The 14,714-nt window shown below is 35.6% G+C and overlaps 1 protein-coding gene across 1 annotated transcript in view; it reads left to right on the forward strand.

Annotated features, from left to right (window-relative positions):
• Positions 1-14,714, forward strand: part of FBXW7 (F-box and WD repeat domain containing 7) — a 219,414-nt gene that overhangs the window by 124,974 nt on the left and 79,726 nt on the right. The window contains exon 2 of the mRNA XM_081813110.1: positions 3,364-3,942. Coding sequence (XP_081669236.1) covers positions 3,433-3,942 — 510 coding nt within the window. The 5' untranslated portion in view covers positions 3,364-3,432. The remainder of the gene's footprint in view (positions 1-3,363; positions 3,943-14,714) is intronic.

Below are 14,714 nucleotides of genomic sequence, written 5' to 3' on the forward strand. Positions count from 1 at the left end.
TCTACTTGGATTTACTATTTTTGATCAGGTCTATCTGTAAGAATCTGTATTATTTTGAAAGCTCTTTATATGCCATGGTTGTAAATATGAGTCAGTTAACTTTATTGGCTTAAATTAAAGATGTTTTCTTCTCTGTTCCTCTCAATATAACACTAAAGTTACACAATGATAGTGATTTGACTTTTTATTATTCCTAATTAGTAACAGAAGTGTTCACTGATGATCAGTACTAGTACTATTTTAGAAATGCCAGTCATAAACTTTCTGTTTGTTGATAGGCTACTTACTAACAGTCTCCTCCCTCTTTTGCACATATTCTTTATGATTAGTTTTATGACCTTGGTTCTTTGATTTTTTTCACCTTGTAAGTTGCTCTTAATATGTCATTTAACCCGTTTCTATCTCTTTAAAATATGCTTGTTTGGTTGGCACACAAAGGGCAATTTGCTTGGGGGCTGCATTATTCCAGGCAATGACCCTGATTTCATGCTGTTCTATGCATAAACATCCAAGTGAAAAATGTCCTTATTAGTGTTAGGAGAACTAGACTTTAGATGCATTTACTAAACCAAGTTTTTAATTCTTTGATGGAAACCTGTGAATAGTAGATTTACCTTTATATACATTGGGATAGTATATATATTCATTTGCGTAGGTCAGTGTTTTTCAACATGTTATTTTTAACATGCTTTTCTGTGATGTTTTCATAGTTTGTCTTTTACATATATGAGTCAGGAAGATTTTGATGACCTTTATTTTCTGTAGTTTATTATTTTATTTTTTGTAGAAAACAACAGATATATTTAATGTGCTTTTTTTAAAACCCTACTTCCTACCTCAGATAGAAATTTTGTTACTGTGCTTATCTGAGTTGTAAAGAATCACTTGACTTTTAAAAGCCACATTTAATATATATTACATCATGATTTATTGATTATATTTGATCATCAAAATCTCATGTACCTAGTAAAGTTTCTTTCCTGTCTCCCTAGAGGACTATTTCAAACCCCTTTCTTCAAATTTCTAGCACCTCCTCTCCCAAGATCACTGATGATAATGGTGACATTGCTACCTACTTTAAAAAGAAAAGGAAAATAATTGAAGGAATGAGTAGGGAATTTCTAGACTTCCACCACTTATAAAAATCCACCTGTTTCCAACTGTTTCCACATTGAGAAATACGGTAAAAAGAAATAAATATGAAGTACCTGTAATACCACTCTTCTTTCCCATCTTTTACTATAAATGAAGTATCCATTTTTTAAACTAAAACTAGTCCTTCCAATTTTGAACTCATTCTCATCATCCCCTTTTAATTACTTACGAATATCACTTCACCATTTCTTCTCTTTCTCGATTACATTATCAACTTTTTGTTTTGTGCTGGATCATCCTTGTCAGTATACCGATATACTGCTAGTTCTCCAATCTTAAAGAATAAAAAATTTTCTCTTGACTCTGTTTTCCCTACCAATTACCACTCCCTTTAGTTTGTTCCTTTTTTGTAGCAAATTCCTAACTTGCTTGTACCCATCATCCCTATTCTCTCTTCCTAGTCTCTTAAATCTACTTTAATCAGATTTCAACTAATAAAACTCCTGTTACTGGTGACTTCCATGTTACTGAATCCAATGGTCAATTCTTTCTTTTCATCCTACTTGATCTATCATCAACAGTTGGAATTTTATACTTTCTCCTCCTGGGTATGCTTTCTTAAGGGCCTTGAGGATGTCACTCATTCCCAGTTCTCCTTGTTAGTCATCTTTGTTGGTTACTCTTTCTCTCAGAATGTTGGAGTGTCTCACAGCTCGGTCATTGGAACTCTTCTCTTTCTATACTTAACTTCTAGTTGTAATTAGAATTAGAAAATTTCCCCCCCCCACTACAGCTTTTTTCTTAGAAAGTGTAGATTAGAGAAAATAAAATGAAATACTGCTATTTTAAAACTACCTTCCAGACTTTCAGACCCCATTTCAAAACTTGGAATGAGAACTATGGCCCTTTGGGAGATTCACCTCTGGTGGCAAGGGTTTGAAAAGTAAATAAGGCTGTTTTATCTAAGACCATTGTGATATAATATAATGTACTTATTCTTAGGACATGATAGAATATGGATATTGTATTTCTTATATCTCATAAACCTTAAAGATATTTTTAAAAGGAATTTTATATGAGTTTGGGCAGTGTGTTGGCATGATTTTATGTAACCTCAAACATGTCCGTATAGATATCTGCAAAGGATGAAATTTAAGAATGAGCATTATGAAAAGATTCTTTATCAGATCAAATTTTAGAGTCTATAAAACATAAAAGCAAATGTGTTTGATACATAACATTTGAGAAATATGGTTAAAATTAAGTTTAAGGCACTTATAATACCACTGCCTAAATGTAGTTTATATTTTGAAATACTGTCTTCTAGTCTTTATGCAGTTTAAAAATCATGCTGTGATCATATAAGTACCTGTAATTTGCCCTTAGCATAATACAAACATCCATGTTCTCACAATTTTTTAAAATGCACATCGTGTTTAGGGATTGCACTATATATATCCCATCTCATGGATTCCTTTGTCTTGAACATTTGGGTTTTGATTATTTTTATTTACATTTATTTTTATTTTTTGCCTTTGTGGATAAAGCTGCAGTGAGCATCCTTTGCATAATTTTTTTTTCTGTTTTAGGATTACTTCCTTAGGATAGATTGCCAGAAGTGGAGTTACTGGGTCAGTGGGTATGAACTTATGAACTTTTTTCCTTTTTTTAAAGAAAATAAAAATAATTTTTTTTGTTTATTTGCACTCCAGTTGATTTATATTCATTGTGAAAAATGAAAATCATAACGATTATACTTGGTACCTGTCAGAAAACCATGTCTTAAGGCAAGGTTCTATGATCAGAGAAGTTTGGGAAATTCCTACAGTAAAAAAGCCTCTTTATCTTGGCTTACCTCAGTATTTCCTGAACTTAACTGATCATTGAATAGTTTTTTATGATATACTTCATAACATTTTCTGGAAGTTTTATAAATGATAAAGTTTATGAACTGATCTAAAATTGAAAATCATTTTATTGGTTAAATTATGTTTTATTGGTGAAAGCAACTAAATTTATAAAGTTTCATTCTAAAATTATTTTTTAAAATATTAAAATAAAGCTGTTTACTATTTGATTTTTGTGTATGTCTTTATAAAGTCTCAATTTTTACATTTTGAACTTTCTATTGATTCCTAAAGAACATCTCAATAGCATCAAATACTTTTTACAGTCTTTAGTGAAATTTGGAATATAGACATAGAACATAAAAGTGGAAGATAATGTAGATTGTACAAACCTTTTTTTCCCCCCCATTTTTCCCTACAGAATGTGAAATCCTTTGCATCTTCTGATAGTCTAGCTAAGGTCCAAGAAGTAGCAAGCTGGCTTTTGGAAATGAATCAGGAACTGCTCTCTGTGGGCAGCAAAAGACGACGAACTGGAGGTTCTCTGAGAGGTAACCCTTCCTCAAGCCAGGCAGATGAGGAACAGATGAATCGTGTGGTTGAGGAGGAACAGCAGCAGCAACAGCAACAGCTAAGACAACAAGAGGAGGGGCACACTGCCAGGAATGGTGAGGTCGTCGGAGCAGAACCTAGACCTGGAGACCAAAATGATTCCCAGCAAGGACAATTGGAAGAAAACAATAATCGATTCATTTCGGTAGATGAGGACTCCTCGGGAAACCAAGAAGAGCAAGAAGAAGATGAAGAACATGCTGGTGAACAAGATGAGGAGGATGAAGAGGAAGAGGAAATGGACCAGGAGAGTGATGATTTTGATCAATCTGATGACAGTAGCAGGGAAGATGAACATACACATAGTAACAGTGTCACAAACTCCACTAGTATCGTGGACCTGCCTATTCACCAGCTTTCCTCCCCATTCTATACAAAGACAACAAAAGTGAGTATATTTAGTCTGCTGTTCCTGAGACATTTACCTATCCATATTAATTGTAATGAAACTTTCCTCACAGTCTTTGTTATTGCCGCAAAATTAATCTTCAGATGTGTAATAATAAAATGAACTAAGTTTTGTTTTACGGAAGGTATTAGAAATAGAAGTACTGATAATGGGATAATGTTACTACAAATAGAGGGAAAGTAATTGATCCTATTACTATGAAAAATCATTAATATCAAATTTTATTATTTATTATTTATCCCTGTGACAGGGGTTAGTAGTTTGTGTGCAGTAGAGAGGGTTGGAGTGAAATATGTTTTATGTAAATCAAGTAGTAAAGAATCTTGTCTTATTTACAAAATGCAGGTGGTTGGGGTGGGCTGTGTATTCGCAGGTGTTACTCCAAGGTAAAAGTTACTGTCCGGTTTCTGCCACTACTTCCCTTATTTGCAGTTTTTGTTTTCCTTCCCATTCCTAGGAGTCAACTCTGTTGTATGTGCCTCCTTACCTCATTCGGCTAGTGGTAGCCCATGGAGTTAGCCATAGACATGTTTTTTGTTTTTGTTTTTAGAGAGAGAGAGTGCGCACGTGTGTGCAGCTGGGTGTTGGGGGGAGGGGCAGAGAGAGGGGAAAGAGAATCAAGCAGGTTCCATGCCCAGCGTGGAGCCCAACACTGGGAATTGATCTCATGACCCTGAGATCATGACCTGAGCTCAGTCAAGAGTTGGATGCTTAACTGACTGAGCCACCCAGGCACCTCTTAGCCATAGGCCTATTTTAAAAGGTGGGTAGTTAGACTCCTGTCTAAACCAGAGACATCTTATCAACTCCAGGACTTGGTGATTAATCTAGTGCTGAGAAAAACAATTCTGTTGGATATAGTCCTTTGAGGCTATACCAGAGAATAAGGACTGGAATATACTATCACTGCTTCCCAGTATTGTCTTTGTTACTAGATAGGCAGGAAGGTCCTGAAACGTTGAAGTCTGTCTGAAATGGAAGGAGGAAGTGATTGGGCATCTGCAGTAAAGTTGAAATTGCCAGGGCTTGTTCTTTGGGATGGTATGTGGGCTTCTTTCCTCAAAATATTCTTGGGTGTTATATCTCTTAAAATTATGGTTATGACAAGAGGTGGGGATTGTAGAGAAAAAGAAGTAGCGTTATTTCTCTCACTCCCCAGTCTTTCTATTGTATTCTTGTCCGCACCCACCCACCTCCCCCCATCAAATTATAGTCAAAATGAAATGATATAGTGCCTGGGCTTTGCTTCGAAATAATCTGGAAGGGGAGAAAAGGAAAGAGGGTATAGATTTGCCATGAGTTGCTGATTGTTGAAGCTGAGTTGCAGAATGGGGGTGGTTCATGGGTATTTTTCTGTGTGGTTTTTTTTTTTTTTTTTAGATTTTATTTATTTATTTGAGACAGAGAGAATGAGAGCGACAGAGAGCACATGAGAGGGGGTAGGGTCAGAGGGAGAAGCAGACCCCCCACTGAGCAGGGAGCCCGATGCGGGACTCGATCCCGGGACTCCAGGATCATGACCTGAGCCGAAGGCAGTCGCTTAACCAACTGAGCCACCCAGGCGCCCTCTGTGTGGTTTTTAAAGTATGTTTAAAATATTCCATAATTGAAACATTTTTAAGTTGTAAAGAATGTGAATACACACAGACCCCAGAAAATGATAATAAAGGCTGGAAATAGGAGTTTTCTTTACATAGCTTGGTCTTGTTGACTAGCTCCTAATTAAGTCAAGTAATTGCTGACTTCTCTACATTGGATTTTATTTTCTCTGTATTTTGGTGCTATTGAAATTACAGGAAATTCAATAAAACATCATGTACTTTTCGCTGGAGTTAGAATTTATTTTAATCAATATTTTAGGCAGTCTATTTTAAGAGGAAAAAAAGTAAAAAGAATTATACTCAGAATGAATGAGGTATGTAGCACAACTTCTATCCTTTTTTTCCCCCTCAGGCTTCTATGCACATAGATCTTTATGTTTGCATGCTTTTTGGTTCTTTATTTATCATTTTAAAATTAAATAAAAATCGTGAATATCCATGTAGAGTAGACTTATAAGTTAAGCAGTTCTTTGGAATGGAACATTTTAATTCAAATAATAGCTTATTTTACAGACATTAAAATAATGTCCATAGTAGTTTGTCCTCTTACTCTTATTTGCTTATTTTTAAATTTTACAGTGAATCATCAGTTTAGCCCATAAACAATATATAAACAGATGTAACATCATCTCCTTTAATGTAACCTGACCTGGAATAAAAAAATCTCAGATGCTAGGTTTAATACTTGAATTGCTTTTATCATTTTTGCTTAAGGTTGTGAAACTTAAAACCCTTTCTAAAACATGTTTATCCCTAATTTCCCTAGCCTGTCTGCAAGTTTAGATTTTATTTAGTTGGTATGATCTAAGAAGAAGCTGGCTTCAGTAGTGGTTTATATCCATTCTACCATCTCTGTTTCAAGGTGTTGAAGCAGTGCTTTGAATCCCAGCCAGATGGCTCTACCAGTAATAGCTACATCCCTGCTTTGTTGGTAAGGCTAAGACCTTTTATAATGCAATCCACCCAGCTTTTGTCCCCCAGTCTCTTGATCTCTCTCCCTCAAGGTTACTACATGAAAAGAGGGGGTTTATGTCTTTTTTTTTTCTGAGGGTTCAGGTTGGGGAATGAGGTTTAGTATTTTATTGCATTATCTTATTTAAGAAAGAAGTTTAATCAAAACTCAGCCTTGTTGAACAATGCAAAGCTATCAGTGAGTTCTGCTATATTTTAAATGAAAAACAAGAAAGCCATCTAGACAAAACATCTTTTTCCAAAAGGAGAAGTCATCAGATTGTTCTGTAGGAAAACTACCAGTACAGAGGTTTGACAGATGCTCTATCATTTTTTTTCCCCCTTCAAGATGAAACTGTAAACAGAACTTTTAGATATGTCTTATACAGTTATCTCGTTACCTCCTTAAAAACAAAGTAACAATTTTAAGTCAGTTTTTTCTAGTGTCTTTTGAGTCATGAATGCAAATTATTGTGCTGTACATACAAGGCCACAGAAGTAGACTGAGTACTAGTGACAGCATGGAGAGATGTATATATGTGCATAAGTGTTTATGTGTGTATGTATATGTATGTATGCTTGTGCACACACTTGATATATTGTTTATCGTGAGGTCATTTTCCTGCACAAAAATGGCAAGAAGAATATAAACTATTTGACGGCCAAGGCAACAATGCCCTTCTACGAAGTAGTATTTCAGGTTGAAATTGGCCCATTTTCCTTTTTCTCTATTCCTGGATCTCTTCTTTAGGATTATTCCCAGAGTACTTTATTTTTTCAACAACACTTTAAAGATGTCACCTCTTACTTCATTGCTTACAAAGAAAATGTCAGTCACCCATATATATAAATCTTTTTAATATAGTAAATAAGGAAGAGCTCTCATTATTTCAAAGACTTTATTTTGGAGCAGCTTTAAATTCTTGATCATTATAAACATAAAACACTTCTCCAGACATTACCCTAGGCCACAATTTCTTTTAAGTCTTCTTAAACTGTGAGTTTTGAGAAAAGTAGAGGTATAAGAATCATTTAAAAATATCCCTTTTTTTCATGTTAATATGGGATTAGCCATAGTTTTACCCAACATAGCTTTCAAGTGTTATTTTATTTTATTTATTGGCAGTTTCTTAAACATTCCCTGTGGACAGCTATACTTATTTATTGGTCATTCCTGGACATGCTGTTTCTCAAATACGATATTGAGAAAAAAGATTTTTTGATCCTTCCTTGCATTGGTCTTTTCTTTGAAAACATACTGAAACTATCATACTGTTTGCAAGTCCCTATGATAGGTAAGTAAGTAGAAGTTACAGAGAGGTCAAATAATTCATCCCAAAATCACGCTGTAAGTGACCAGAGATTTTAATCCAGATCTGCCTAATTTCAAATAAACACCCTTTCTTTCCATGTGCTATGCTGCCCCCTATGGTAGAATTTGGCAAACATTACTACATAAGATTTTCAGCCGAACTGCGGGTCTGCCTGTGTTCTAGACTGTGGAGTGTGATGGCTTTCTAATACTGTGTCACATTTTAAATCATCAGAGCTACCCTTTAGAAAAAGGGTATAGGGGGCTCGGTTAAGGGCTTTTCTGTGTGGTAGCTAACAAAGATTAATTGAAGATATGAAGGCTCAAGGCTAAAATTGTAACAAGAAGAAATGACAGTGAAATTTGAGATCAGAGAACAGATACCACCTTTTTGAGAGTACATCAAACGTGCTTCTTAACCAGGAGTTGTGTGCTGGCCAGTTCTGTGTATTTGACTAGTCTGCCTACAAATTATGAAGTCCACTTGCTTCCTCTAATAGGAATTCCCATCTTTTCAGTCTTAATTCCCTCTCTACAAGCCTTATCATATTAAAAAAGTTCTTGTTTTCTAGAGAGATGCCCAGCCCATACATAAGACTCCTTTTATGTTTAATGCGGAGTGGCAACTCACTTTCTGCTAAAATGAAAAGCAGATAAGATTACTATTAGGCCAAGTCTTATGTCCTTCTGATCTTTTCATGAAGAGAACTATGTTTGAGCACCAATTTCTGCTTTTTCCATGTCTCTCTTGTTGCCTTCCATCTTTCTCACATAGTTTCATTCCTTACATCAAATCAGTCAATTTTTTTTTTTCCCATGCCGATTGTTAGATTTCTCCTGGCAACTCAGCAGCTTTTTTATCCTTTTTTTGAGTCAAATAAGAAATAAATGTCTATTAAAATAGACAAAAGTCGGAGGCTTTTTCTTGTGTCTAGGTTCTAAACAATAGAGAAATTAGGCACAAGGATCACTAGCTAATCAGGGGATTAGAATAACAGTTGTGTGTCTAGTCCAGCACCCTCCAACCACTCCCTTGAACCAGAGCATCTGGGAAACTTTGTAGGACAATGTGACTAACATCTGAAATCTAACACGCTCTAAATTCTACTCTGTTGTAGGTAGAGTTCTAGAGAGTGGTGGCTGCTTCAGCAGTCTCTCACCTTGTCTTGTTCTTGTTAAGACAGACAACTTAAATTCAGATTCTGTTAGGTGAAAACACAACCAGAGAGAGAGAGAGCAAGTGCTATGTAAGGCAGGTATCTTGAATAACATCCACTAGAAAAGATAACCCAGTGAATAGAGCCATACTTCCCATCTTTGTGAAGGAGGGCACACTAGAAATATTCACTCAGTCCAGCTTAACCTAATTTTAAACCTGTGGATTCACTCATATGTGGAATTTAAGAAACAAATGAGCAAAGGGGAAAAGAGAGAGAGGGGGGCAAACCAAGAAACAGACTCTTAACTATAGAGAACAAACTGATGGTTACCAGAGGGGAGGTGGGTGGGTGGATGGGTGAAATGGGTAGTAGGGATTAAGGAGGGCACTTGTGATGAGTACCAGATGTTGTATGGAAGTGTTGAATCATTATATTGTACACCTGAAACTAATATTATACTGTATGTTAACTAACTGGAATTTAAATAAAACTTAAATATGTGAGGAGGATAGTGGAGATGGAGGGAAGGGAACATACTGGAGGAGATGGGTTTTCCCCAAACATGATAGAGTGATAAGAGCTTTTCACATTTGAACTTGCGTTCACATTCTGATCTTGCCACTTATTATATGACAGTAAGCATGTAATCTCATTGGACTGTTTCCTTATCTGTAAAATAAGACTATAATACTTCTCAGGGTTTTTGTAAGGATTAAGTAAAATAATATATGTAAAGCAAGTACTGTAGTGCCTGGGCCACTCAGGTAGTTTACAGATGTAGGCCTGTGACCTTATTTTGTTCTCCTATTCCCACCCCTAATCTCACAGAATACACTTCATTCCCCACAGCAGATACCAATCTGTGTATTTTTTAATGACCTTTAGAGTCCAGTCATCATATCACCCTCTAGTGGAAAAAAATATAAATAGAGAAATAGATAAATACTTTAAAGAGTACACTTGAGGATTGGAAACATAATATTGTAAGTTGAGCCCATCTCTAATAAAACTAAAACTAAAAATATGACATAGATTTCCAAGGGAATGCTATTCACAGATCTTCCCAGTTGATAGGTATGTACCATTTCCTTAAGTAGAATTTGCCAAGTTTCTCTAAACTTTGTTCTTTTAAAACATCTGTATATCTAAATGCTTTGTGAATCTTACAATTGGATGCTAAAATGAATTTTAGTTTATTATCAATTTCTAATTCCTGCTAGTGCAGTTTTAAAAATATTTGTTGACATTATTTTAAGCCATAATAGGTCTAAATGTTAGTCATGTTTAAATCTGTATCTGCACTGCCAAGTAATTAAAGATTATTTTAATTATGGATTTTCCTTCTACACCAAAAAAACAGTCATCCCATAGAATGGAGAATTAAAAAATTTTTAATAGTGTTCCATTGTTTTTTGCCTTATGCAGATGACAAACTTCTCTGAAGTGTCCACAAATAGTTATCCTCAAAATGTTCCTGATGTAAATTGTTTCATATATGTATAATTACGATGACCTGATCTATGTTAATATTGTGTTTGTTGGTGATGGGGAAGATGGTATGAAGAGGGTAAAAGAGTATAATGGGTTCTGTTTTCACTTTGGTAGATAACTCCAGAATGATGTCTCGAGCTCTCATCCTTCACCCAAGCCTCAGTCCTGCATTTCCAGCTGTCTCTTGGGCATTGTAGTCGTGGAGCTAGGATTTGAACCCAGATCTCTTCTGGGTCCAGGTTGCACTTTTGTTAAAATTTTGAAGTTCAGTGAAATAGTAGTTTGGGGAGGGGGGGGGGCTATTGAATAACCCATAAAGCTACTACTCTAACATCTGTTTTCATGCTACCAAAAGTTAACCCAACCCAAGTTAGCCGAACTGCCTTTCAGAGTGGCTTGTACTTTTGCACTTCCACCAGCAGTAAGTGAGAGCTCCTGTTGCCAGCTTTTGTTGTCAGTGTTTTGGATTGTGGCCATTCTAATAGGTGTGTAGTGATATCTCATTGGAGTTTTAATTTGAAATTTTGTAATGACATATGATGTTCAGTATCTTTTCATATGCTTTTTGCCATCTTCTTTGAGGTGTCTGTTTAGATCTTTTTTGCCCATCTTTTAATTGGGCTGTCCATTTATTTATTGTTGAGTTTTAAGAGTTCTTCATATATTTTGGTTAACAGGCCTCTATCATATTGTTTCTTGCAAGTATTTTCTCCCAGTCAGTGGCTTGTGTTCTTGACATTATCTTTCACAGAACAGAAGTTTTTAACTTTAATGAAGTCCAGGTTATCAATGATTTCTTTCATAGATTGTGCATATATTCGGTGGTGTATCTAACAAGTCCTCTCCATACCCACCAAGGCCCCATCTCCATTTTCTTCTATGTTATCTTCTAGGAGTTTTCTAGTTTGTGTTTTACCTTTAGGTCTATGATCCATTTTCAGTTAATTTTTGCATGTGTATGTCCGGTTGTTACGGCACCATTTGTTGAACAGATGATCTTTGCCCCATTGTATTGCCTTTGCTTCTGTGTCAAAGATTGAGTATATTTATGTATGTCTGTTTCTGGGCTCTCTATTATGTTCCTTTTTTGTTTGTTTGTTTCTTGTATTCACAACATTTTTCCTGGGTGACTTGTGGAAGTCATCTTTGGATAGCTCTTCTCTGTTGAATCACAACCCTAGTGTATAGTTTGAGTAGGTAATATTAAGCAGAGTTGTGTGCTGAAAAGAACAGGAGGTAAGAAAAGCTGTCTCTCTGCTCTTCTCTCACTAGGCATAGTCCTTGGACTCATCCACTAACCTCCTTGAGCCTCAGTTTCTTCATCATTAAACAGGAATAGATAGCTGTCTTTATGGCATAGTGTTGTATGGAAGTTTAAATGAGGTGATAAAAGTGATATGCTTTACAGATTTTAAAAAGCTATGCAAACATATATGATCATTTTTATTGTCCTTATTATCTCCATGTTAGGTGACATGACGATAATCAAGGTGGAGATTTATCCAGTGTGTTGTTCTTTGTATATTTTTTCTTACTCATTTACTGTTAGGGTTTCTTTTTTTTCCAGTCAAGACATGCGTCTTTGTCCTTGTGATCAGTGAGGGATTCCTTCCAACATGATAAGAGGTGAAACTAAGTGGGTTAAGTTCATTATTGCAAGTGTCAAGACCTACTTATCTTGCAGCAATCCTTAAGCAAGTTTGGAAAGGAAAACGAGGGTATTTCGTTCCTTTGTTTTCTTACCAGTACCACACTGTCTTGATTACTGTAGCTTTTTGGTAATCTTGAAGTTGGGTGTTACCAATCTTCTTACTTTGTTCTTCTTTTATTGAGTTGGCCCTTTGGGTCTTTTGCCTCTCCATATAAATTTTAGAATCAGCTTGTCAATATCCACGAAATAACTTGCTGGGATTTTGATTGGGATTGTATTGAATCGATAGATCAGTTTGGGAAGAACTGACATCTGGACAATATTAAGTCTTCCTATCCAAGAACATGGACTGTCTCTTTATGTAGTTGGCTCTTCTTTGATATCTTTTATTAGAATTTTGTAGTTTCCCTCATACAGATCTTGTACATACTTTGTTTAAAAGTATTTCATTTTGGGCGGTTCTAAGGTAAAAGGTAAAGTATTTTTGATTTCAAATTCGCTGGTTCATTGCTGGTATGTAGGAAAGTGATTGAGTTTTGTAAATTAACTTTGTATCCTACATCCTTGCTGTAATTGCTTATTAGTTCCAAGAGTTTCTTTCTTGATTCTTTCTGATTTTCAACATAGATGATCATGTTATATATGAATAAAGGCAGTTTTATTTCTTCCCTCACAATTTGCATACGCTTTATTTCCTTTTCTTGTTTTACTGCAGTAACTAGGACTTCCAGTATGATGTTGAAAAGTAGTAGTGAGAAAGAACAACTTTGCCTTGTTCCTAATCTTAGTAGGAAAGTTTCTTACCATTAAGTGTGGTATTAGCTGTTGGGTTTTTGTAGATGTTTGTCAAGTCGGGGAATTTTCCCTCAATTCCTAGTTTGGTGAGAGCGCTTCTTTTATTCTTTTAAAGATAATTATTATATGTATAATATATACAAAATTCAAAAACTTTATTTCCTTCATCTTGTTTTGACCTTACTCTATCTCAGCAACAGAGGTTTATTTGATATTTCTGAGCATAGAGGAATTTAGGTTACTTTGATACCTTTGCTTAAGCTTTTACTTCATTTTTTATTTTTATTTAAATTCAGTTAATTAACATATAGTGTAGTATTAGTTTCAGAGGTAGAGTTCTGTGATTCATCAGTCTTATATAATATCCAGTGGTCATTACATCATGCGCCCTCCTTAATGTCCATCACCCAGTTACCCCATTCCCCCTACCCCCCTCCTCTCCAGCAACCCTCAATTTTTTCCTGTGATTAAGAGTCTCTTATTTTCCTCATCTTTTATTTTTTTTAATTAAAAAAAATTTTTTTTTTAAATTTTATTCTTATTTATTTGACAGAGAGAGAGAGCGAGAGAGCACAAGTCGGGGAGCAGCAGAGGGAGAGGGAGAGGGAGAGGGAGAAGCAGGCTCCCTGTTGAGCAGGGAGCCCGATGCGGGACTTGATCCCAGGACCCTGAGATCATGACCTGAACCGAAGGCAGTCGCTTAACCTACTGAGCCACCCAGGCACCCCTTTCCTCATCTTTTAAATGTCTTTTTCACCCTGTAGCCTCTTGCAAATTTCTGTCCTCTTGAAGATCCATTTCAAAGCTCACCTGCTTTAAGAATATTTCACAGAACTCTGAGCAAAATCTGTATCTCCATTAGCTCTTTGTTTTTAACTTATATTGTAATTATAGTCAGCTTTTTTTCTAAAATTTATATATATTTAGATTGTTGATAGACATGATTCTCTAAGTTAGTCTTCTGTCTTACAGGATCGTGTATTTTGCATATAGAAAATACTTAAAAAATTGAATTGAACTTTCAGAAAACAAAATCTTTTTGTATTTTTACAAACACTGTCTGATTTAATCCTGTTCCACTTACTGTGAACATTTATAGGTTTTTGAACCTAAGTATAAAACTTTAAATTTGTCCCTTTTAGATTTTCTAGTTTGCTATTTTCCATTGTACCTCCATTCTCACCCGGTTTCCATTTTGGCTCCTTCTTTATGAGGTTCCTCCTTACCAAGATTATTTTGTTTTAAGGTTCTCTCTTCTAGCGTTTTCATTGTCCCTCCCAGGTTTGTAGTTCTCACTGCTTTTGTATCTACATCCAAATAATTAAATCAGTGATATCTTCAGTGAGGAAATGAAGGCTAGGTTAAGACCTAAGGGGTAGGTAGGAATTGGACAGTGTTGTGGAAGGCTGTAAAGAAATGAAAATGAGGGGGCACCTGGGTGGTTCAGTTGTTAAGCATCTGCCTTCGGCTCAGGTCTTGATCCCAGGGTCCTGGGATCGAGCTCCGCATCGGGCTCCCCGCTCAGCAGGAAGCCTGCTTTTCCCTCTCCCACTCCCCCTGCTTGTGTTCCCTCTCTCACTGTGTCTCTCTCTGTCAAATAAATAAATAAATAAAATCTTAAAAAAAAAAAATGAAAATGAGGAGTCATAACTTTGAATAGTGGCAGAATTTCTTTTCTTTCAAAATTTTATTTAAATTCAAGTTAGTTCACATATAGTATAGTGATAGTTTCAGAGGTAGAATTTAGTGATTCATCAATTGAATATAACACCCAGTGCTCATTAATAGTG

This window comes from Leptonychotes weddellii, chromosome 2 (genome assembly GCF_054177405.1).
Source record: "Leptonychotes weddellii isolate Sample4059 chromosome 2, ASM5417740v2, whole genome shotgun sequence".
In the NCBI taxonomy this organism is placed as follows: domain Eukaryota; kingdom Metazoa; phylum Chordata; class Mammalia; order Carnivora; family Phocidae; genus Leptonychotes; species Leptonychotes weddellii.